Consider the following 25471-nt stretch of genomic DNA (forward strand, 5'->3'; position numbering starts at 1 on the left):
CCTGCTGCTGGGTCTGCGTGCTCTGGCTGGAGGTAATGATGAATAAAGACTGCGATGACGACAGCGGTGACAACCGCCTCAGCTGATGGCTCCGCAGCAGTCACTAGGTGCCAGGTCAGTGGTCAGTGCTGTGTGCCCCTGTCATCCCTGGGACTTCCCAGGAGGCTGACAGGAGGGGAAACCGAGGCACAGGGCAGCAGAGGTGAGCTGAGTGGTCAGCCAGTGGATGTGGCTGAGCCAGGATCCAAACCCGGTGTCTGTGAGACCAGAGCCAGGACCCTGCACATGGATGAACCTAAACCCCAGTGTCCACCCAGGCCATCTCACAGATGGGTAAGCTGAGGGTCAGAGGGGCCCAAGGGGCACCCACCTGGACAGGCCCCGGGAAGGAGAGAGCGAGGGCGTGTTTTCTGTTTTAACAGAGGAGTAAACCGAGGCCCAGAGAGGCAGTCCCCGGCTTTGGGTCACGCAGCAGGGAGGTAGAGAGGTTGGCCTCCAGCCCCGACCCCAGGCCTGGCCGTGCCACGTGGGCCACAGGCCGCGCTCACCTCGCTGCCGCACCTGGATGGTCCTCAGGGCCAGCACGTTCTGCTCGTCCGACAGGAACTGCCTCATCTTGAGGAAGGGCTCCTTGCCCTTCACCGTGAGCTTGCGCCAGGGCTTGGGCCGGGCCAGGATCTCGCTGACGGAGCCCTGCGACAGCCCCAGCACGTAGTGGCCGAACACCCGCTGCCCGATGTTGTGCTTGAGCAGCTGCTCCTTCACCTGGAAGGCTATCTCTGCCGTGTCCAGCTGCTCCTCCTCTGCCCCGGCCCCTGCTGCGCTGCCCCCGCCGTCCACAGGCTCGGGGGCCCCGGGGGGCTCAGGGCCAGGGGCCGGGGTGGCTGGGGTTGTGGGGGGCTTGGTGCTATAGAAGCCTGGAGGGAACACCAGCAGGCCACCCGCCTCTCCCTTGAAGGCGGCTGGGGGCATCATGTGCTTGGACAGCAACGTGTCCCCGGCCAGCCTCTCCCCTGGGGCCAGGCTGGGGAACGGGGACAGCGAGAAAGTCCGTGGGCCTTCAGGTCCCAGGCTGGGGCCCAGCAGGGGCTGCCCAGGGCTGGGGGACAGAGGGTCTTCAGGCCCCGGTGGAGGTGGCAGCTGCTGAGGGGAGTGGTAGGATGGCTCTGTGCCCAGAGGGTCCTTGATGGAGTCGTCCTCGGGAGAGTCCTCCTCTAGAATGCCAAGAGGGACAGGCCAGAGACGGTGACGGGGAGGGTGACAGGGAGCAAAGGAGCTGGGCAGAGAGAGGCGGGGAGGGAAGCAGGGACGCGACGCGCAGGGAGACTGGGGGCAGGTGGCAGAGCCGGGAGAGGAGAGGGCAGCAGCACTCAGGGAGCCGAGGTGGGAGGGCGGGCAGAAGTGCTGTGGGCATCCAGCAGCAGTGGCGTCACCACTGGGGTCCCTGGTCCCCAATCCCCAAGGCCAGGACTGGGAGCCTGGTCCTGCCATTGAGCATCACCCAGCGCTCTCTGTGGACCTGCCACCTTGTTCCCACGGCCTGTGGGTGGCCCCTTCCCTGGCACCAGCCGGGGGTCTGCCTTGTCCTAGGTGCTCTCCTGGGTCTACCTCATCCGACCCCAAAGCACACACGAGGGAGACCCCGGCATTGCCCCCATTCTACAGACGAGGAAACAGGCAGCAGAGTCTTGAGCAGGTCACAAGACTAAAAGGTTGCAGAGCCACATGAGGGGAGAAAGGCGCTTTTGGGGGACAAGCAATGACTACAGGGCATGCCTAGGGTCTGTCTGAGTTCTTTGTTAAAGTCCCTGCTGCTCAACAAGGCTCAGGAGTGGGTGAACCTCTTAGGGCTTGGGACTGAGCTGTGCAACCCTAGATGTGGCCCGGATGTGGGTGGACACACTGCTGAGCAGGCATACAGCACACGCTCAGTCCACACACCCACCCTTGCACCCTTGCTCTAGTGCTTCGAGAAAAGTAGTGGTCCTCGGCTCAGGGAAGGCCACAGACCCCGCAGCCCCCACACCGTCTCAGCCCAACATCATTGCTGCTCTCCTACCAGGGCTGGTCAGAAGACTGGGCTTCTCCAGAAGGAACTTCTGTGCTGGGAAGAAGGCCTCCTTTGCTATGAGCAACGAGTCATCAGGCTTGGCCATGCCCTGAGGAGACAGGAAGCAGGGCTGAGAGGGCATGTTGGCTGGAGGCCCCACGGGCAGCCTCCCTTGAAGACCGAGGCACAGCAGGGACATTTACCTGCGGGAGGCCGCAGGTGCTGGAGGCCAGCTTCATGGCTTTCAGGATGCTGCAGGAGGAAGTGCAGAGGCCTGAGGTCAGCCAGGCACCTGGGCTGCAGGCAAGGCCTTGCAAGAGGCTCATTGTCTCTGATGGAGAGCCACACCCATCCCCCATCCCACCCAGGGACCCACAAGGCCCTCTGTGTCTGTGGGCTCTGCATCAAGGTTCCAATCAACCGAGGACAGAAAATATTTGAGTTGGTAAAACCACTCAGTGGTAGAGTGCTTGCCTAGCATGTGCAAGGCCCAGGCTCAGTCTCCAGCACTGCTTAAAAAAAAAAAAAAAAAGAAAAAAAGAAAAAAAATAATTAAAAAAGAATTCCAGAAAGTTCTGAAAACCAAAACTTAAAATCTGCACTGAATCCACGCCAGTGGATGCTGAGTCAGCATCGTATTAGGTATCCCGAGAAATCTAGAAGTGATCTAAAGTTTACATGAGGATGTGTGCAGGTTCTAAGCAAACACTATGCTGTTTTATATGGTTTATATAAGGTACCTTACGTGACCCTGGAACCCACCCCTGGGGCTGCCAAGGGGCAAGTGTATGTTGTTGACCTGTTGTGACCACAGGTCTGAAGCAGCAGGCTTGTCAGCAGGCTGGGGTGTTTCTGGAGACGGCTGCGGCAGCTGACCCCCACACTGCTGGCCTGTGCTTATCTAGCTGTCAACCCCTGGTTACCACGCCCAGTCAAGGTGGCCACAAGGGAAAAGAGCCAGGATGGCCAAGCTTTGACATGCCTGGTGTCCACGTGGGGGAGACAGGAGCCAGCATGGCAGGGGGGAAGGTGGCCCCCAGTCCCACCCTGCACGGTACCTCAGCTCCGTTTTAATCTCCTCATAGTCCGACTGTGCCTGCAGCTTTTCTTCTAGCTTCTGGAAGTAAAACAAAGAGGGTGAACTTGGCCCCAGGCATGCAGGCTGCCCTTCTGCAGGGGGTGCCTGCCCGTCTCCCCCAAGACCTGCCTCTATGGCCTCGGACTTGGCTGTGAGCTGCTGTTCCAGGTCCGCGATCTGGTTGGCGGAGGCCTCTTCCAGCTCCTGCAGAGAGTTGCGGAGGTGCTGTGCGTCCTTCAGCAGCCGCAGGATCTCCCTGTCCTTGGAGGCCAGGGCAGCCTCCAGCCGAGGCCCCGAGCACAGGGCGAAGCTCACCTTCTCCTGGGGGAAAAGTGGGCTTTGAGGGCTGAGGGGTGTGGGATGGGGGTCACAGGGCTGGCCTCCTCGCCCTGAACCCCAACAGGGAGGAATGTTCGATTTGTCGATCCAGATGGGGTGTGGGGAGGTTCACGCTGAACGATTCACTGTGAATCGTGATTAAGTTCGCTTCTCCTCCTGTACGCTACGCTTCCATTAACAAGTTTATCAAGAAGGAACGACCACAAAAGGCAGTCGCGGTGCAGCGGGGACTGGGTGCTGGCGATGGCGGGAAGGCTTGGACAAAGATTTGGGTTTCTGTCCTCCGATTCTTCCCTAGAGCAATGTCCCTGTCCCAGGTGATAAGGGACCTCAGGGTTAGACTGGAGACCTTGCAGCCACCCTGTGGGTGGTTCCTTCCTCCTGATTTGCTGATAGCCCCATAACCCATGGCTTCTCCTGGTTTTAGGAATTGGCCTCTTGGTCTCAGAGGATGGTGGAGTGATTGCTGTTTGAGGGACATGAAGTCAGTTGGTCTCTGGCTCAGTGACAAATATATCTAAGAAGCATTTAAGGAAAACAAAAAAGCACACACAGGCACAAAAAAACAAAAACAAAAACACGGCTACCAACCCCAGCTTTCTTCCATGGAGATAAATGCCAATTAAAACAGGAAGCGGATGCCATTAATACATTAAATTAATTAGCATCGAGCGCCACCGTTGTGCTCAGAAAAGCTCACCTCCCAAACCAGCCAAGCTCCCTGTGGCTGATTAGCACAGGCATTTGCTGGGTTCCACGGGGGTTAATTAAGAACCATTGGCAAATTCCTCTCTGAGGCATCCTTGTGAGCTCTCGCTCTCGATCCTCTCCGCACCTTCTTCCTCTCTCACATTCATTCGCTGTGTGTAGTGAAGCCACCCAGGCACAGGGACACACACACTGTCTCTGGGGCACAGACATAGCTGACACCACAGAGTCCCAGCACACACAGACACATGTGCCTCTCTGAATTCTCACACTGGCACACACACACTCACAAAAACACACAGGCAGCAAGGAGGCAAACACAGGGACATATCACCAGGACACAGAGACGTGTGTGTGCTCCAGAGGGTGCGTGCTCTGGTGGGCACAGACCAAAGACACTAATAACACCAGTAAGAGTGTCAAATATCTACTGAGCACAGACTCTGGCCAAGCACCATTTGGGGCAATTCACAAATAACCCTTTCAACAACGCTATAAAGTAAATGTCACTTGCACAGATGAGGAAACTGAGGTGCAGTCAGATTAAGGACAGGGTCCCTTGCCCAGAAGCCACGAGAACACACATATAGTAACACGTGTTCACAGAGACCTATCCAGTATTCAAACAGAAAGAGGGGCATGGGCGCTTGTGCCTGTGACTCAGGTGAAGCGAAAACCACCCAGCCGCCTCAGCTTCAGGGGTAGAGGCAGCAAATCACCCTGGAGCAGACCTGGTATTACGTAAGGAACGTGAGTCCAACCCTCTGCTACGCAGAGATGTGGAAAGAAGGCAGATCAATCCACATCAGGAGCCCACGGCTTTCTGGGGAGGGACGGAAAGGCAGAATGGGGTGGCTCTGACTAAAATCCTTTGGCAGGAGATGATTCCAGAATGCCTGCACTAACCAGCAGGAAAGAAAGAGATAAGTCGATTAGCCAGGCTTAACACAGGGACATTAGGGTTGAAAACTGGCTCTTCACACAGGTGGCTGGGGCAGAAGTCCCACTGGGCCATCCTGCAGATGCTGCTTTGGGAATAATGGCTGCCTACGAGCTCTGCACCTCAGGCTACGTCTGTGGCCTCACTATAGTTCCGGTGGTGCCTGGAAGCCAGCCAGAGCACCCGTCTCTCTAACACCAAGTGGTGCAAAGCCATCACCCAACAGTGACACCTGGTGGTAGCCACCAAAGCTGCACTGCTGGGCTTTGCTCCAACTGCCCCCTGCTTGGTCACCTGGCCCTGGGAATGACCTTCTTAGGCCTGAGAAAGCGCCTGGCATTCTTGGGAGGTGGGGGTGAAGGAGGCCTCCACAGGAAGATACAAGGCTTCCTGTTAAACAAGGGCATAGGAAGCTTGGGCTTGAACAGTTACAAGAACCCTGGCTACATTGTGACTCAGCTGGTGAAGGGGTTGTTTAATCAAGTTCACCTTCACACTGACATGATGCCCGCAGTGCACACAGAGGCCCACACATCCCTGCTCACAACTTCACAACAATGCACACAACCGCCAAATGTCACCCACCAACTACTACCAGTCTTTCCCTCTGCTTCCCCCTCACTTCCCTGACCCCACCCTTACCCCACTGGGTCCCTGTGGGGAGCAGCAGGCCAGGCGGATGGAGCTGTTGACAGAGGCGAGCTGTTCCCGGAGACTCTCCACTTCCCGCTGGGCTGCTTCAGCGCGCTGGGGAGGAGGAGGGACACATGTGGTCAGGAGGTAAACCCCTCTGCCTGCCCCATCTCAGGCAGCAGTGGCTGCTTTCTTGGCCCTGGACCCAGTCCTGGAGCTGGGAAGACCTATCACAGAACTCAGGGCTGGGAACAGAGAATAGCTGGAGGGAAGCTCAGCACGTGCTGGGGTGCTGTTCCCTTCCACTAGGGCAGGAGGGAGGGGGGCTCTGCTGTGGGAGGCTTCGGGCTGGGCTGGGCGGAAGGCAATCTCCCCTGCTCTCAAGGCGTGATGTGGGAAAAGTCCCAGACGTGGGTCTGGAGGGGTGTGCCCCCAGCTCACAAATGGCTGCAGGCCCCTGGACAAATCGCTTTCCCTTCCTGGTCTCAGTTCCCCTTCCATGAAATGGGGAGAACATCGGAAGGGTCCTAAACTGGTCTATGGTAGATCCTAACTCTTCAAAAATTTGAGTCTGGAGAGAAGCATCCAAAGGTTAACAACAGAGTCTTATGGCCTTGGAGAGAAATCTGAGCTTAGCTTCAGGACTTTGTGATTAGGTGACCTTGGGCAAGAGGCTTCCTCTTTCCAGTCTGTCTCCCTATCTGTCAGATGGCAGCTGTAAAGGCAACTACTTAGCTGGGTGCCATGAAGTGTGTCCACAATTGGTTCATTTCATTGTCAGTCAGTGGGGTACATCACTTGAGCCATTACTTGAAAATCAGAAGAGCTGTTGTTTCTTATTTTTATTTTGCGGTGCTGGGGATGGAATCCAGGTCTCATGCATGCCGGGCGAGTGTTCTACCACTGAGCTACGCCCCAGCCCTCTGGGTACACTTGTAACTTTAGCTGGTGCAGCAGGTCATAGTGATGATGTTTACTGTGGACCCTGATGGTTAGAATGCTGTGCCCACTGTGTGCATACAGAGATCCAAATATAACATGTTCACAGTTTAATTTATTTGTAATTTATTTATTGGCACCCTGCCTTGTGGCAGAAAGGATTCAAGCTAATTTTGTTTTGGGAAGAAGTTCTGGGTACATGGGGCTGTAGAGAAAGTGTGTTTATGTTTCTGCACAGTTAGGGTGTTCTGAGAAAATGAATGCACTCGGGGTTCGGCTACAAGATGGACCCTGGGCTGTGGTGGAGGTTTGTGGTACAGCCGTGCCTGGCACGCTCAAGGCTCTGGGTTTGTGCCCTAGTGGGGCAAAGGAAAGAAGGAAAGAAGAAAGAAGCCTGGGAACAGACTCTGGGCTGGTGAGCTAGGGAACGCCTGAGGGAAACTCCTATCTGCAGCTCCGTGCTTGCATTTCAAGTGGGAGACGGAGGTGACAGCGTATCCCCTGGGTTGTGAAGCGGGTTCTAAAGCGGGAAGTTCTATTTCCCCCTGACGACGTGCAGGTACATTTCAAGGGTCCTTGCCCCGTGTCCTTGGCACCTGGGAGATATAGTCTTCTTCTCCTGCTGGGAGAAGGTCCCTCTCCTACATAACTTTGCAGATTGGTGGTTGGGGTCCTGGCCTATGACAGAGACTCTGGCACACAAGGATGACATCTGCTTCCGGTGTGGCCTCCACAGGGCTAAGTGGAGTGGTTATTAAGTGAGTGCTCCCAGGTGCCTCCTGTTTTCAGAATCTCTGTGGCCACACTCAGGATGATATTAAAGATAGATTTTAAAACCTAATATGGTGATGTTTATTTTCTTCTCCATATTTTTCTATAATACGCAGGTTTTAGGTAAATACTCAGAAAAAAGGGGACATTATTAAACTGTGTCCTATTCAAACTACGGCAAGAGCTCTTTTAAAACCCCTCTGGCTTGGCAGGGTGGCACACATTTGGGAATCTCAGCTGCTTGGGAGGCAGGAGGATCACAAAGTTCAAGGCCAGCCTGGCCAACTTAGTGAGACACTGTCTCAAATAAATAATAAATAAAATAAAAAGCTCTCTCTTGCTTTTCTCTCCCCCTGACTTGCTTTCTTTCTCCTCCTTGCTTTCCACTCTCTCTAGCGCGCACCCTTTCTCTTCCTCTCATTTTCTCTTACCCTGCAGGGAGACACTCTGTTTGCTTAATAAACTCCCTTATGTGAAGGAAAAAAAAAAAAAAAAAAAAGAACAATAAAAAGGGCTGGGGATGTAGCTCAGTGGTAGAGTACTTGCCTAGTGTGTGTGAGGCCCTGGGTTCCATCCCCAAGACCACAAAATAAATAAATATGATAAAAAACTGATTGGCAAAGATCCAAAAGTTTGAGGACACTCAGGGCTGGTGAGTTTCTGTGCCCTGGTGGAGGGACAGTAATTGGTACAATCCCCTGGAGGGTGGCTACATCTGTAATAAATGCACGCTCCCTTTGCCGGGCAACTCCACTTGGAGAAAGACACTGTACATATTGGTTTGTGCATATATGAAATTATACCTGTACAAGTTCATTCACTGTAGTATTGATTGTGATGGGAAAAGATCGGAAATACCATAAATGTTTATCAGTAGGGACCTGGTTAGGCCAGGGGTCAGTCGAGCAGAGCCTGCTGCCTGCACTTCTTAATAAAGTTTTATTGGAACACAGCCATGCTCCACCACCTGTGTGTCATCTATGCTTTTCGGCTGCAGTGGCAAAATTGACTATCTGCAATAGAGACCATGTGACTTGCAAAGCCAAAAATGTAAGCCCTCTGTCCCTGGGTCGATGGTGGTGTGTCCACTCAGCATGCACCAGGGTATGCAGGTGTCAACTAAAGACATGGAAGGAGCCCCCAACTGACCCAAGGGAAAGTAAGGTGTTTATAGTGTATCACTTTTGCTTTGAAAAGAAGTTAGAAATGGATATATCCACGGGCTTGCAAATGGACTGAGCATCACTGGAAGAAGATCCCAGAAACTGGCAGAGGTTGCCGAGGGGAGGTCAACTGGAATTTCCTGATGTCCCCTTGTGTAACTTCACAGGGTCTTGAACTTGTGAAGGAATTACACATTTAAAAAATTAAACTAAAAATGTAGGTGGGCTATAAAAATAGGGCTCATTTAATGGTCACTTCAGGGAAGCCCCTGTGGTCACCACCACCATTGTCACCTGGCCCTGTCTTTGGGCTTCCTGCCCCTCCTAGAGAACAGTGCCCCTGTCAGGGGCAGGGGGAGGGATTCATGGAGTCTCAGCATCACGAGGGACCCAGCTGGAAAACATGTCCCTGAGAGCAGGGAGGGTGGGTCAGGCTGGCCTTTTACTTTAAAAAGAAGTTAGAAATTGATATATCCATGGGCTTGTGAATGGACTGAGCACCGCTGGAACAAGATCCTAGAAACTGGCAGAGGAAGAAGATCCTAGAAACTACAGGCAGTTTCCTGTAGGGACAGGGACGTGGGATCAACCTTCCTACCTAAGTGTCCTCTTCAGGAGGCCCCTGCTCTGTGCCTGAAGTGCCCTGTCTCTGGGCCTCTGCTCTGCCCTCTGCCTGGATGTCCTTCTTCGAGGACTCAAAGCCCAGCCCCTGTCCCCCTCCAAGAGGCCCCCCTCAACCACCCCAGGACAACAGCCACTTTCCTATGGCAGAGCTGCCCACAGACCCTGGCTGAGTGGGCATCTTCACGCCTGCACTGGCCCCAGCCCTTGGAGGCATGTGACACATGGTGCTCGGCTGCCCGGGGCCAGCGCCCCCACCCCACCAGCAGGCCGCTCACCTGGTTAGCTTTCTCCAGGTTCGTCATGATCAGGCCGACTTCATCTGCCCTGAGACACAAAGGGAGGCCCTGAGGGGGGGTTCTGGCAGCCGCCAGGCCCCTTGTCCTGATGGCCCAGCCTCTACCTGCATCCGTCTGCAATGGGGTCGAGGAGGCTACCTTCCCCTCTGCTGACCCACAGAGCTCAGGCTGGGCAAGAAAAGAACTCAGGCTGCGGCCTCAGCACTGCACCCTCCCTGCCTCCCTCCCCAGGGCCCTACTTTCTGGAGAGTGACCTGGCCAGGCCTTGACCCTTGCTGTGCCTTTCTCCTCTCCAGAGAGCACGCTGGGCTTCAAACCCAGCTCCCGAGTGTGGGGGAGGCTTCCTCCACGGTCCCAGGGTGTCTGACTATGGTGGCACCACCCTCTCCAGGCTGCCGGGCTCAGGACAGGAACCCCTCTGCCTGGCATGGGGTAGGGGCCCCAGGGGCCCTGGGGAGCATCTGGGAACTAAAGACCACACGCGTCACACACACCACAGGACCTTCTGTTCCCACTGACTGGAGCACCTTCCTGCTATTCTTGGAGGGCATCTCCTCACCCTGGAAGCCTCCTCCCCAGCGAGCCCTCCCTGCCTGTGGCCAGTGCTTCCCTTCACAGCATTTACCACATGCTGAGGATGGTGCCGGGCATACAGTAAGTGCTCAACAGTGTCTGAGCAAATCATTCATCACCATCTCCTCTCTGACCGAGGACAGAGTCATGTTCTCCCCAGGGACCCAGCACAACTCTAGATAAACAGTAGCTACTCAAAAAATGTTCATGGAACGAATGACAGAAATCTCTGAGTCCAGAGCAGTTTAGGTGATGTCACGTGACCTGAAAGGGTTGGACTGTGGAGGTGGGGAGTGGGGACAGCTCCAGGGGAACTGGGTGAGGGGAGAGCCCTGCCCAGCAGCCCCACCCAGCCAGGTGCCAGGATGTTATTTAGGCTTGTGGTATACAGGTGGCACAGCAGATGGTGGGGACCAGGGTGGTGATGAAAGGGGCCCTCAGGCAGAGACTCAGAAAGAAGAGGCGTATCAGGGATGCTCCGAGGGAGGGGCACGTCTGCAGGGTCTGAGGGAGGGGCGTGTCTGCAGAGGGGCGCAGGCTACCCCAGCAGGACGCCACTTACTTGGACGCTGCCTCCTCGTCGTACTTCCGACGCAGCTCTAGCAGCTCTGTCTGCGTGGCCTTTAACGCTGGGAAAAAGTACAAAGGCAGGTGAAGCCCTGGCCCCCAACGGGGGCCTCCCAGGAGGCGGGACCCACTCTGGGGTGCTGGAGGGTGGAGATGGGGACCCTGCTCTTGGTTAGATCTGGTGTCAGGCAGTGAGTTTCCTGTCCCAAGAAGAGCTCTGAACAGCAGGGAGGGACGGGGGAGTGGGGATGGGCAGGGCAGGTCAGAGGCCTGGGTAGGACACTCAGCGTGGGGCGGGCTGTCCCGTGGGCTGGGGTACAAGCCCCGGCAACCTCCAGGCTCACCCTGAGGCTCTGACTGGCAGGCAGGGGACAGGGAGGTGCAACCAAGCCAATAGGCTCCTGGATGGTGGGAATCGGGTTTCTCTAAGTTCCGGATTTCCGACTGTGGTAAGAAAATTGAAGGCCAGGCGCCCCAGAGTCCTATGGCAGCGCCTGGTGGTGCCAGTGCGGCTGCTCTTCAGACCAGCCTGGCTTGCCAGGCCCAGACCTCAGCCCTCCCACTGGCTTCCCTCACCTGCACCTGGCCCGGGCCTGGCCTCGGCAGGCACTCTTGGTCGCCCCACTTCTGTCCCCAATTCTCCTTCCACAGCGATACGGTCAGGAGCAGCAGACCCTGCCCCTGCCTTGCCTGGCTCCTGCCTGCCTTGATTATAGAAGCCCTGGACTCGCACACTCAACCCATGGCCTGTGAGCAGAGCTCACTGCCCCCCACCCCAGGAGGCCCTGAAGCGGAGAGGGGCGCCGGGCACGTACCTGAATGTAGGACCTTGATCTTCTCCTCTGCCTCCCCCAGTCTGGCTGCCAACGTGACCTGCACTTCTTGAAGGCCCCTGTGGGGAGACAGGGCTGCTCACGCTGGCCCCGCGCGGGGCCTACCCTGGCTCCCTGTCCGTCGCCCGCTCCCTGTCACCTACACCTCTGTCTTCAAGGAGTGCAGAGATGTGGCACTCAGGATTTGCTGTCCTGCTGTTTTGCTGGTGGTGTGGCCCCATCGTGGCTGGCTCTGTTAAGTTCCTGTCAGCATTTTAGGGGGCAAACATTTATAGCACCAAGTGGCTCGTCTCTGTGGGTTTCAGTTTCCTGGTCCATGACGTGGGGCCGGGTGCTGTGGAGCGTGTGCAGTGCGGGGCCTTCCCACCGTATGTGGCCATTCCCTCCATTATCACTGTCCAGGGGAGGCGCCTTTCCCGTGTGTGCGGCAGGAGGACGCTCAGTCGGCCTAGTTCAGGAGTGATCCGAGCCTCTCTTAGGATTGGAAGAGGGCCTACCCAGAGCTGGGGCCTGACGCTGTCGGGCTCGGTGACTGCTGGGAAGGAGTCCTTTAGTTCACCTGTCTCTCCCTCGGTGAATCTACTCCAGCCTCACACACCCCGCTGTTCGGACATGGCAGGAGACCTCCTACCTCAGGGCCTTTGCATGGCTGTTTCCACCATAACGTCCTCCTCTCATATCTGCAGGGCTTGCTCACCTCCCTAGGGCTTTGCTCACTGCCTGGTGACGCCTCTCCCCGTCCCTGGCTTAATTTTTCTTCCTAACTCATCATTATTGAGCACACCATTGATTTGTCTCCTTGTTCAATGAAGTGAATTCCAGGAGGGCAGGGGGCTTTGTCTGATCTGTCCCTTTAGTTTCCCCAGTGTGGTTCCATAAATATGGATGATGAATAATTAGGGAGGAAAAAGTGAGTGAATGTGAGGGTACAGTGAACACCACAGAACCATTTGTGAAGGGCCACTGGCCTGGGGCAATTCCCACAGTGCCAATTGCAGGTAACCGCCTCTCCATGCACTGTGCTTAAGCCAAGCACTAATGGGCATATCCCATTTCATTCCTGTAGCAGACCAGGAGAGAAGGGCACCATGATGGTATTGTGGGTCCACCCGGCTCGGGCATGGTCCCTTGGTACTCAGTTGTACATTAACTTAGGACTCTCCATGCAGGCACTGTAGATGTGACTGATGTCTACCAAGAGCTGAGTTACTGTCCTTGAACAGCGGGTGGGCCTCAGCTAATCAGCTGAAGGTTCTTCCTTTTTTTTTGAGACAGGGTCTTGCTAGGTTGCCCGGGCTGGTCTCTGGCTCTGTTGAGCCTTAAGAGCAAGCTGAGGAAGGAGGAACTCTTCCTAAGATTCCAGGGTCTGTGTGCCGCCAGCTGCTCTACCAACCTCGGACTTGCCAGCCCCATGACGGCATGAGCTACATCCTCAAAATACATGCCTGTCCTCTTCAGCCTGCACCTGGACTCCCTGTGGTGGGCACCCTGCAGGGGCACCCAGGGACTTCCCCTGCCCCACCTCCCAGCCCGTGGGAGCCGAGCTGGCCCTCTGTCCTCACTTCTGTTTCTCGGCCTCATTTCTCTGCAGCAAGGCTTCTGTCAGAAGGGCTTTCCCAGCGATGCCGGGGAGGCGGCTCCCTTCGGTCAGCGTGGGCCCGGCTGGAGACGTCCCCTCTTTCTGCTCTGCAGGGAGAAAGAGAGGGAGCAACAGCCATTGCCAAGAGAGCACCGTGACAGGCACAGGGTTCCCACAGACCGTTCGACTGATCAGCTGACAGGCTGTGATCAGTCTCCCAAACTTGGGCTTTGGGAAGAGTGCAGGCGCGTGGACCTGCTGTCCCCACGGCCGGTGCGTCTGAGGGTGACGAGCCGTTGCACAGCCTCAGATGGCACCCCTCAGCCTCGGGCGCCCCGCGCCGGCTCACGCCCCTTCCTTATTGTTATTAGATACGTGAGACACAAACTCAGCATTTTCAAGAGAGCTTAGCACATCCACATTATCATGCACCCCTCACTCTGAAGGAGGTCCTTTATCAGCTAAATGGCTCTCCGTCCCCGCGGCCCAGCCCCTGGCCTCCGCCGTGCCACTCTGTGGAGACACGCCATTCTGGATGTTTTCCATCAATGGCACCATGTGTCCTTTGACCTTCTGGGTTTGCTTTCTTACACTCAGTGGGACGCTGAGGTCACCCAGGTTGCATGGACCCAAACTTCACTCCCTCTATAGTGTGAGGTGTCCCCAAGGGCTCGGGTGTGAGGTATTAAGAGCGTGATGGGGATTACAAGGGCCACAGGGTGCCGCCCCCATGACAACACCGTGGCTTTATGAGAAAATGGAGAGAGCACAGGTGTGCTCCCTGCCTCTGCCACATGATGCCTGGCACTGCTTTGGGACTCCACCAGCAAGAAGGCCATCACCAGATGCAGCCCCTTGACTTTGGTTCAGAATCATGAGCCAAAATAAGCCTTTTTCCTTTATAAAGTTCCCAGCCTCAAGTATTTCATTAGAATGACATAAAGCAGACTGATACAGTTCCTTTCAATGGTCAAATATCTATGGATATGCCAGTTTATCCATCTGTGTGTTGTTGCCACTTCTGGCTACTGTGCTGCTATCTGTGTGTTCCCATTTTTGTTAGAGCACCTCTTTTTGATTTTTTAGGGTATATCCCTCAGAGTGGAACTGCTGGGTCATATGGTAAGTCTATGTTTAACTGATGTCCCTGCTTTAAAAATTCTTAAGATGATATGTGTGCACTTAGAGGTTCTATTTTTAGCTCTGCTGCAGTTCTTGGCTTTTATAAAAAGGGAGTCAAAGCATTCCTGCAGCCTTGAAGGCCCATCTGTGCTGCCCAGGGTTGCACTCGGATCCGTCTCTGACTACCAGGCTCTTCCTGCTCCAGTTCTGCACCATGACAAAGCTTGTGCCCAGTGTCCCTCCTGAGTGTGTTCCTTGGGCACAGTGTGATCTCTCCAAGCGAATGTGCAGGGTCCCGGCGTGGCCCAGCTTTTGGTAAAGAGCAGTGGTCCCAATTTACACCAAGGGCCAGTTGCTCAGAGTCTGATGCCTTGGTCGCTGGTGGCTGTGACCGGCTGATGAGCTGGCCTGGTCACACATGAGGTCCTCAGCTCCCGTGCTTCCCCCTCAGTGAAATGCCTACTCAAGTCTTCAAGGAACGTTGCTTTGGAGCGCCAGGGCTCCCTGATGGGGGGCGGGGACAGCTGGCATGCCTGGCTCAGCCCCTGGGGCTGTCTGCTCTCCAGCAGCCTGCCCGTGCCCGGCCCATCCCTCTGCCTTTCTGAGGGAGGCTGGGAGGTCCCGCTCCTGGCCTCTGCTCTGGCTCGCTCTGCAGGAACTAAGCTCTGACCTCCACCACTGGCTGCCTAGTTCTTAAGAGTACCAGTGAGCAGAAGCTCTGGTCTAGGGACTCAGAGGCAGAGAGGAAGCCTGGCTGTTGCCCGGAACCTGGCACAGGACCGGAAGTTGGCTTTGCTTTCTGGTACTGGGTTGAACCAGGGCTGTGCGACCCCGACTGCACCCCAGTCCTTTCCATTTTTCATTTGAGGCCTGGTCTTGCCAGTGGCCCAGGTTGGTTGGAACCTGCACTCCTCCTGCCTCAGCCTCCCAGGTGCACGGGCCCCCTGCTGTTCAGGGAGAAGGGAGGCTGCAACTCGTCCAGATGTAGCCTCCTCCGCACCCTGGACTCCTGAACACACAGCCTGACCACGCTTCCAGCCCCCTTTGCAGCTGGCTGTGACCCCAGCAGCTCTGGTCAATGGGAGGGTGGAAGGAGCGCCTGTGTCCAGGCTCACACTCAGACACCTGTGTGGCCTCCCCTGCCCGTTGGCAGGTTGTCAACGTCACTGACGGGATGTCTCGCATGTAAGATGGCGGGGTCTCCACCACTGGGATCCTTAAGTGGCAGCGTGGTGCAACCCGTACCCTTCAGTACTCAGTCCCGAGACCCGGGGCCTCTGCTTCAGCCCACCTGCCATCCACAACGACGAAGCCCAGTTCCACGCCCACCAGCCCCCCGCAGCCCCTGCTGTTACAGGCATCCCGGAAGGCTCGTCAGTACCTTTGGGGCCAAGGAGCTCGGGGTGCCTCTTCCAGGAGGTGTGGAGGTCCCGCCGGGGCTGCCTGCTGGGGTCTGAGCTGGGGGGCTGCAGTCTGTCGTCCAGGCTACGCGCCACCTCAAATGTAGGCACAGGGTCTGCAGAGAGAGGGAGGAGGTCGGGCTGGAAGGTGGGAGGCCCAGGTCGAGGCTTCTGCAGGGAGCCGGGGGCACCATCCACAGGAGCCAGCGAGTGCTGCTCTTGCTGGCCAGGGAGAGTCATGTGAATGTCCTTTGCAGGCACCTGGAGACCGTGGAGAGTGTGTCCTGCCCAGCTGGGGATACCGGCAGGGATCATTGTCACTGCCTTTTCTTGCCTCAGTGATGCCATCTGCGGTGGCCATGAGATAGGGCCTCACAGAAGTCCAGTCACAGTGTCACTGTGCGTGGCCCTGGGATAGTTGTGGGTGTGTCCAGTTGTCCTCTCCACCTGTGTTCCCTGGGGTCAAGCCTGCCATGTGGCCTGAGGCGCTGCCAGCTTCCCCTGGCTCTACCCTCCCCCGCCCCTGGGCAGCGGCTTCTCCGAGGACTCTGCAGTGTGCACCGTGGGTTGACGAGTGGCCGTCTTGGAGCAACGCACACACCAGTGTGAGATCCTCCCAGCCTCCTGACGGCTCACAGGTGAGGAAGGTGTGGGTCCTTCTGCCTGGCTAGCTTCCCACCGCCTCCCCTTCGCCTGTGGAGAAGTTCCCTTTCCTTTCTCCCCAGAGCCCAGCCCTGCCTCCTCCAGGACACTACCCGACTGTCCACCCAGGGCAAGGACTGGCAGCCATGGGAAGATTCCTGAGGTTGGTGGCACCCTGCAGGTTACACAGCCCAGCCACAGATGGGAGCTGTGGTCCTCAACATCCCTGGAGGCTGGCTTGGATCCAAGCAGTCTTCACAGAGGAGGGAACTGAGGCCCAGAGAAGCCACAGGGCTGGTTAAAGGGTGGAGGTGACTCTGGACTCTGTCTCTTGCTGAGGCCATGGACACCTCCTATCCTGGTGTGGCACACATTATGCCCAGCAGCAGGCACAGACGGTGCTCATGGGGCCCAGGAAAGCCGGGGCCTCCACGTCCAGGTCCTGGGGCCTAGTGTCTAGTCCAGTTGTTTCTAGTTCTCTGGAGCCCTCTCTTCTTGGTTCGTCTCCCAGCATCTCCTGCCAGCATCTGCGTGGCCAATGCTCTCTGCTAAGAGGACAGACTCTGGAGCCAGATGTGCCTGGACCCTGGTCTAATCCATATTTACTTCTTGGGATGGCTATGTGATCTTGGCAAGCAACTCTACCTCTCTGTGCTTCACCATCGAAGTGGTGTCACCTCCTGGGGCTGTGACAAGGATCAGGCAAAGTGTTCAACATGGTGTGGGACATGCTGTCAGCTCAGACCCTCACCATCCCTGCCTTCTGCAGTCACTCAGACGTAGCCTCCCATCTCGGAGCCTCTGCAGGAACACTCTCCCTCCTCTCAGTAAGTCCATGCCTACCTGCCTTCTGTGTTACAACTCAAATGCCACCTCTTCCAGGGAGCCCTCCTGGACCAGTCAGTCCTCCCATGTGCTCCCCCAGCTGCCTGCAGCTCTCCTTGGTAGCACCTAGTGCTGTCCGTTTGTTCATCTGCAAGTCCACCTAATTAACATGCACCAGACTGCAAACTTCACAAGGGAGGCAAGGGCTGCACTGGTCCTGGCTCCAACCCCCACTGGCCCCTGGTCCCTAGGATGCAGCCTGATGCAGAGTCCTACCCAATACATTTTTAGAGGAGATGACGTGAGGCAGTGCCTGCCTGGAGGCCTTCAGGTCTGGCTGGAACAAGGTGGCCTCTCGTTTTCTTCTCCTGCCGCCTGTTTGCTTGGTGGTGGGAGGCTGGACAATGGGTGTTTGTGCCGTGGCGAGCAGGTGCGAGGTTGTGCCACAGCGGCTTTCCTCTGTCAGCAGCCCCCACGCCCCGTCATTAGGCAGCGCCCGCTCAGCAGGGTATGCCATTATGTCTCCCAGGGCTGATGTAATTATACATTGACATAATTAACCCAGCAAGCGCATTAGGCAGGCCAGCTAAAAATTCATCTATAATTATTTGTTGTGTGCATGCTAATGAGTCCATCTGCACCGCCTTTGTACAACATGAACAAATTAATTTACAAGTCTGGATTTTTTAATAAGTTCAAGGAATCGCTTCCTATTGTGTCCTGGTTTTTGAGGAAGGAAGAAAGGGGTGACAGCACTCGCCAGGGTCAGGGAAGTTAGATAAACAGGGGCGGGAGCAGGTCTGTGAGCCTCTGCAGGCTTGCTCTGGCCCGAGGACAGGGAAAGTCCTCCCACGGATCAGGGAGCCCGCTGGCCAGGCCAGACGATTCCCCTGGGGGTGAGGACGCCCACCGCCCACCTCCTTCAGAGGGTGTAGGACTGACGTTCTGTTCAGCCCCAAGGCCCTCTGGGCCCTGCATGCCTGGTCCTGGAGGCTGGTCTCCGTGGCCCCCAGAGGCTGATGGGAGAGGCCAGGTCTCCACACAGGCTCAGGGGGTTTTGCTCGCTGGCCCAGGGGTGATCATGCTGGTGATGCTCACAGAGTCTGAAGTTCAGCTCTGGGTCTGAGTCCCATGAGGACTTGAGCCTCCGCTTCTCCACTTGTAAAGAGGGAACCATGTAGCAGCTCCTACTTGCCTGGAGGTACCACTGGGGAGAAAAGAAGGATACCAACGGGACTCTGGGTGGTCAGTGCCCTCTCTGAATCTCTTTCCTCATCCGTACAATGAGGCTGTCTGTGGGATGTTTCGAGGCCTGGAGGATCCGACAGGCCACACCTGAGCGGAGCTGGCTGAGCACTGGCGGCTGCTGCTGAGGCGAGAAGAGGTGGCATGTGGGCTGGGGGCAGGCTGGGAGCCAGCTGTGCAGTGATGCTCTGTGGAGTCTGGACACAGCGGGTGGCCTCACGTGTTGGCATCAGAGCCCAGGAAACCCAGAATTCAACTGTCCTGATCTGAACTCATTCCACTCTGGGAGTCAAAGATTTCAGTTCAGAAACCAACCGGAGGGAGCGGTCAGCTGGGTTGTCCAGCGTCTCCTCTACCCCAGGACACAGGGTGGGAAGAGCGGGTTGCAGGGAGAGACAAGAGCCCTGGGCCTCCTCCTCCTCCTGGTTCCCTGGTCTGAGGGAGAGTGTGGCTGTGTGGGTGGACAAAGTCCAGTTTCAGTGGAATCCTAACACCAAAGCGCTTTACCTGGATGAGAACTCACTCCATCTTCACCTCGGCACTGAGGATGCTGTCACATTCCCTTTTCATAGACGGGGAAACTGAGGCACAGGGTTTGTCAAGGCTGGGATCCAGGCTGGCTAGCCCCCAGCAGCACATGTCAGAGTCCCTGGGGGATTCACCCATCATTTTGGGCCTCAGTCCTGAAGAGTCTCAGGGGGATGGTCCTTGTCACTCCCAGTCCTCTGGGAAGCAGGCGGGATCCTCATGGCTTGGTTGTTAGGCCTTCTCCCTGGTTGGCTGGTGTGCTTGTGAAGCTTTCTTAGCTTCTCGTGGGGCTATCAATCAAGAAGCCCTGCCTTCCCCCCACCCCCAAAGAGGGTCACCTGCTTCAGGCTGGCCAATCGAATGCTGCTCTGGGAATCTGGACCCCTCCACTCAGTTACCAGCTGCTCTGGCCCTGTCTGAGCCTCACTTAACAAGTCCCTTTCCTGTGCACTAGTGTTTCCAGAGCTGGCTTCTCTTGCACCACATGAGGAACCCTGACCAGTACAGGTGCTCAATGATTTTGACAAGGGTATCTGTGAAGGCTGGGTGAAGACTGGGCCAAATGACAAAGGGAAGGAGGAACAAGTGCTCAGAAGAATGTGGGCCAGGCACACCCAGGGCTTCCCTAGGCAACACTTCAGGTTTGAGGCATGAAGGAAACCTGCCAGGCATGGTAGAGGCCGACTCAGGGCAACCAGGAAGGATGGCCCTAGAGGGATCCTCGAGGAAGATGCAGGGGAGGGGACACTGTTGTGTTTGCTGACACATAGTGGGTGCTCGGAAACATCTGCTCTGTAACTGAGCAATGAGAGGCAGGTGCCCAGGAGCTGAGGCCCTGAGTGTAGGGGGTGCCTGGTGAGAAGCTAGCGAAGAAGGGCATGAGCTCAGGGCTTGGGCTCTGGGGGCAGAGGTCTGGGTCCAAAGCCTGCCTCTGCCACTTACTCAACATGGGATCTCAGGCAAAGTGCTTCGCCACTCTAAGACTCAGTTTTCTTGTCTGTAACACGGAGCCATGAGTAGCATCCACCAAGGCACCATGAGGATTCAGGGGTCAGTCTTGCACAGTGATCATCCCAGCACCTGTTCTCATCAGTGCCCAGCAATGGCAGAGGGACCATTCTCAGTGAGGCTGAGGGGGCTCACGCATCCCAGCCCTGCTGTGGCACCGCCTGGCTTTGTCTCCTGGGTTCTGCTGACAATAGAATCGCAGGACGAGAATCAGAAGTTGCTGGATATCTGGAAGGGACAGAGCACAGGATGGCAGCTTCTCATGTAGGGGAGGGGCTGACCAGATCCCAGCAACAGGAGCCGTGGGAGACCCCCGGAAGCTGCCAAAGGGTCCTGAGAGGCCCAAAGACTAGGGCAAAGACACCAGGCCCTGGGTTTTACCCATGTCCATGCCAGCTGAAGCAACATACAGAAGGCATGGGAGGCAGGAAAGGACTTCACTGTAGGTCTCCAGAGGCTAGAATTCAGTAGGAAAGAAATAAGGCTGTCCTGGTGGCAGACACAGCCTCAGCAAAGGACACGGAAGACATGGAAGTCACAGCAACGTTAACACGGTAACCCTCAGGGCAGGCTGCGCAGGGGTGCTCCCACTGCAGGTCTATGTGTTTGGTGCAAAACCCTTGGGGAGATGCAATGACCTGGTTTGACGCTGTGCTGTGTCACCAGGTAGCATGCAGCCATGGGGCTGGGACGGCCCCTCCTGTGCCACAACCACAGCTACTCCAGGCTGTGCCAGGGCACACCGCGCTTTCTCCTTCACCCTCACAACGGCACAGTCAAGTAGACACGGCTAGTGTCCCCAAGACAAGGAAATAAAGGCTCAAAAAAGAGCTACCAGGTACCCAAAGCCACCGAGCTCGGACATGGCAGAGGTGGGATTTGAGCCCAGGGCTGTGGACTCTGCAGGAGGTCAGGCTGCCTTTAGGAGGGCATGAGGGGCGCTGACTCTTACTGCAGGCCAGAAGTGCAGGACTGAGGGCCATCCCTGTGGCTGGCTTGTTGTGTGACCTTGGACCAATGTGCTGGCCTCACTGGGCTCCCCTGTCCAAATTCCGGTGCAAAGTACATCCATGGCTCGCAGTCAGCATGGGGGCCACTGGATGGGCGCTTGCCCTGCTGAGGCGAGTGCTCTGGCATGGGCCTCCCCCGTTCAGGGAGGGTGATCAGTAAACACCAGGATCCTCGGCGAGGTGTGAACACTGAACCCTCAGCCCTCAGGAGACGGGGGTGGGGGTGGGTGGGGGTGGTAGTTCTGGTTGTAACGCCAACACATGCTACTGCTTCCCTGCCCGGAGCCTTGGTTTTCCTGTCTGTACATGGGGACAGGCAGGGTCCCTCCTCTGTGGACCAGAAACAGGGGTGAGGAACTACAGGTGGGCAGAGCTCAAGGGGCTCCAGAGCCCCTACAGGAGTTTGCTGAGCATCTTGGGCACATGGCATGGCTGGGGGAGGAGGCTGGCCTTGCACGGCAGCCTCCGGGGGTCACAGGCTCCTTTGCAAGTATGCAACCCCAGAGGGTGTTCCCACCCCATGTGTCCCAAGTCAGCTTCCTCCTTGTGCGTGTGACCCAGGAGCTGAAGAGCCGGGTGGAGGGTGCTGCTCAGCAGACGGCTGGGGGCTGGAGGGGGCTTGTGCCCAGGGCTGTGGCTTCCTCAGGGCATGACCCCGAGTCCTGGTGGCCTGAGCGCAGCTGGGTGAGGTCAGGGGATGGGTTGACCGGTAGAGCCCCTCCTGGGGACAGGACTGACCCCAAGGGCAGTGGGGAGTGATGCACAGTGTGAGGAGTGGCTCTAGAGGGCGCCGGGCAGCAGGTGGCAGCAGGGGTGCAGGAGGCAGCACAGAGGGTGGCTGTGGCCAGCATGGCGGCCAGGCAGCAGGGAGCTAGACGGGAAGCACTGGCGGCGTGGGGGCACTGGGCTGAACACCGTTCCCCTCGTCTGTGCTCATCTGGAACCTCAGAATGTGCCCTTGTATGAAATGGTCTTTGTAGAGGAGATGTGGTCAAGACCAGATCATTCAGGAGCAGAGTGGGCCCTGATTCAAAGAAGAGGGAGGACCCACAGAGGCCCACGTGAAGATGGAGGCAGGGACCGACCCAGAGCAGTCAGAGGCCAAGGCGCCTGGAGGCCGCTGGAGCCGCTGGAGAGGGGCTGGCCAGCTGGGTGAGCCTCCAGGAGCCTGCCCACCCACACCTTGCTTTTGGGCTTCTGGACTCCAGAACTGAGAGGAGTTTCTGCTGCCACCAGGCTGTGTACCGTGGCACAGCAGGCCTGTGCCAGGCTGGACACCTGGAGCCAAGATGGCGCAGGGCCGGGCTCACTCAGGTCCAGGCGCCTGGCGAGGCTGGCAACCCTGGCATTCCTAGCCATCACGGCATGGACTTCTCTCTCTCTCCTTTCTCATCTCTTGTAAGGACACCAGTGATTAAAGGGTTAGGGGATACTCTTAACTTGATTACATTCATCAAGATCATCTTAACTTGATTACACCCTGCAAGATCATGTTCACGGGTACTAGCAGTAAGGACTTCAGCTTATCTTTCTGGGGGACAAAATCCAAGCCATGACAGGAAGGAAGTCCTCACGTAAGTCAAACCTGCTGCTTTCCTGCTGTACCCATTTTCTTTTTAAAAAAAAATTTTTATATGTATTTTTAGTTCTTGATGGATTTTATTTTATTCATTTATTTATATGTGGTGCTGACACTTGAACCCAGTGCCTCACGCATGCGAGGCAAGCGCTCCATTACTGAGCCACAACCTCAGCCCTACTGTACCCACTGTCACCGCCATCCTTGAGACAAGCCGGATCCCTAAGGGAGGTAGCACATCCTAGACTCTGATCCTCTGGCTTTTCCTTTTCTCCAGTGCTGAGGAACTGCACTGAGTTGGGTCTCTGCTTTGAAAAGTACACAGTGATGACAACATTTTCTTAACCAGATGTTTTCTGCTTTTTACTTGCCCAGTACATGAGAGCTGGGTTCCCAGACTTGACTTCCTCTTGGGGTGACTCATTTCTTTTGATGCCCTGTACCACGGAGCCCCAAGCCATGCCATGAGCCATCTAGCTGGGAGCTGGGTTGGAGAGAAATGTTCTTAGCATCCAGACAGCTGGATTGTTTTGCCAAATCTGGTGACAGAAGTCTCCTGCCAGGCTCCCTGAATCCTTTTCTTTTGGTACTGGGGATTGAACTCAGGGGCACTTAACCACTGAGCCACATCCCCAGCGCCCCCCTCCCTTTTTTTTATATTTAGAGACAGGGTCTCACTGAGTTGCTTAGCGCCTCATCATTGCTGAGGCTGGCTTTGAACTCATGATCCTCCTGCCTCAGCCTCCCGAGCCTCTGGGATTACAGGCGTGTGTCACTGCGCCCGGCTTCCCTGAATACTTTATCAGTGGTATTATCCGATGCATCAGCTAAATGTCATTGGCTGCTCTTATGAACACAAACTGAAAGAGAGAAAGCAAAGAAAATCCTTAAGCTGTAGGGAGAGATTTCTGAGAGAAGCCGACACTGAAGGGTCTGGGGGCAGCTTGTCTTCATTCTAAGTCTTCCCCTGAGCACAGCTCTGGCCCTTCACGTAGCAGGAGCTCAGTTAGTGCAGACTGTCCAAAAAGGGGATAGATGATGGAGTCAGTGCCAGAAGGTCTCAGGGGCTTCTGTGGGGGGTGTCTGCACAGCCATGTCCCTCTCAAAGACACCGCCTCCCGTTGCTGAGCGTCGATGTGCACGTTTGGCTTCATGCAGGAGAGGGTTAGAAGCAGGTCAGGCTCAGAGATGACTCTGCTGGCTTTCACAATGAGGGAAGTGGCCACAAGATGACAATGTTGGCCACCTCTAGACACCGGAAGAGGCAAGGAATGGATCCTCCCTGGACCTGCAGAACAACACAGGCCTGTGCATGCTTGGCTTCTAGCCCAGTGAGACCCATTTTGAACTTCTGACCTCCAGACCGAGATAGCAGACGTGTGCTGCTTTGAGCCTCTGAGACTGCGGTCATTGTTATGGCAGCTGTAGGGAGCTGGCAGTCCAAAGCAGTCACCGAGTCATTTTTATTGAGCACCAACTAGGTGCCAGGCACAGTTTCTCTAGTTGTCAAGCATTTCCCGGGGGCCTGCTGTGTGCCAGGGAAGGTTCTGGGCTGTGGAAATGGAGTGGTGAATGACCCGGAATCCCTACCTACGGGTCTGACCTTCTTGAGGGGAAGATGGGCACATGAGCCCAAGGCAGAGACCCTCTGCCAAGGTGGAGGGTGGGCTGGGCCCTGCGTGGGGAAGGCCTGTCTCAGGGCAGCCACTGGGTGGGAAGGAAGCGGGGCATGTGCCAGGCACCGGAGTATCAGGGGCAACAGCCCAGGTCACGCTGAGGAAAGGTGGCTGCTGCCTGCCCATCTCCCCAGGGCTCCTGCCCCAGAACACAAACGCGCTGGGTCCTCACAACTGGTGATCACTTTTACGGATGAGGACGTGGGGCCGAGAGAGGCTGGGATACCCAGGGGAGTCCTGGTCTGGTATCTCCTCCCTCCCTGTGCCTGGTCTGGTGCAGACGGTGGGGTCAGAGTGGGCTCTGATCTTCCAAACACGAGTTTCTGGTTTTCACCCCCAAAACTACAGCAGATGGGGCCAGAGGCACACGGGATACCCACCCAGTCTCGAGCCAGAGGCTCCAAGGAACCCGACCCTGCCATCCCCCACAGGAGCCAGGCACTTTGCATATGTTTATTCATCCAAACAGCTGTGAGATGCCAGCACCCCCATTTTCCAGATGAGAAAACTGAGACACAGGAGAGGAAAGCCATTCCCTCAGGGTCATTTGGTCAGAAGAGAAAGACAGCACTGGATTTGAAGCCAGGCCCTCCCAAATGGTGTGGCCCAGAGGCCAAATGGACACCAGAGCGCTCACCACTTGTGCGAGTCCCCGTGCCCCCCAGAGGGCCCCACCAGGCCTCTGTCCTCATGTGACTCGATTTTAAAACTCTAGACCTATTTTAAAGTCCTGCAGGTTCTAGTCTGAAAATCCACAATCTGAAGTCTGATGCACTCTGAAAGCTGGAAGCCCAACCGACAGATGCCATACCAGGAAAATGGTCTCCCGCTCAGAATCTCTGAGATCAGCACCTGAGATCACCTTCAGGCCACACGTGTAAGGAACACCCAAAACGTGATGAACTTCGCCTTCTGACTCGGGGCCCATCCCTACACTCTCTCAGGCTATATAGGCCAACATTTCAAAACTTGAAGAAATCTGAAATCCCAACACTGTGGCCCCAGGCATTTTGGATGAGGGATAGTGCACCTGGGGTTTGTGTCCCCACGGTAAACAGAAGGTTGGGATCCTGTCATAGACAGGTGTTTCAGTCATAACAGGGGAACACAGGCAAAGGTGCGCGTCTGCGGCCCAGCCACTCGGGAGCTGAGGCAGGAGGAGCACTTGAACTGAAGTTCAAGGCCAGTTGAGCAGCACAGAGAAACTGTCATGAGACCAAATAACCCAAACAACAGGAAAAACCACAAAATATAAAAATGAAGGGACGCCGATGCTCTGACATCCCAGTCAGGCCCCGGAGCTCACCACAGGGAGACCTGGCTGCAAAGTCTTTCTCTGCAGG

The 25471-nt window shown here is 56.2% G+C and overlaps 1 protein-coding gene across 2 annotated transcripts in view; it reads right to left on the reverse strand.

Annotated features, from left to right (window-relative positions):
* The window catches only part of Cux2 (cut like homeobox 2), a 228041-nt gene that overhangs the window by 15409 nt on the left and 187161 nt on the right, over positions 1-25471 (reverse strand). The window contains exons 5-15 of one of the 2 annotated variants that reach the window (XM_047562628.1): positions 15597-15731; positions 13077-13200; positions 11497-11573; positions 10677-10743; positions 9521-9569; positions 5758-5862; positions 3258-3449; positions 3109-3167; positions 2254-2302; positions 2060-2159; positions 549-1214 (exon numbers count right to left, since the gene is read on the reverse strand). In XM_047562628.1, the coding sequence (XP_047418584.1) occupies positions 549-1214; positions 2060-2159; positions 2254-2302; positions 3109-3167; positions 3258-3449; positions 5758-5862; positions 9521-9569; positions 10677-10743; positions 11497-11573; positions 13077-13200; positions 15597-15731 (1623 nt within the window). Of the gene's footprint in view, positions 1-548; positions 1215-2059; positions 2181-2253; positions 2303-3108; positions 3168-3257; positions 3450-5757; positions 5863-9520; positions 9570-10676; positions 10744-11496; positions 11574-13076; positions 13201-15596; positions 15732-25471 lie in introns of both variants that reach the window. The other variant, XM_047562627.1, reaches the window with a different exon arrangement.

Source organism: Sciurus carolinensis, chromosome 8 (genome assembly GCF_902686445.1).
Source record: "Sciurus carolinensis chromosome 8, mSciCar1.2, whole genome shotgun sequence".
Taxonomy (NCBI): domain Eukaryota; kingdom Metazoa; phylum Chordata; class Mammalia; order Rodentia; family Sciuridae; genus Sciurus; species Sciurus carolinensis.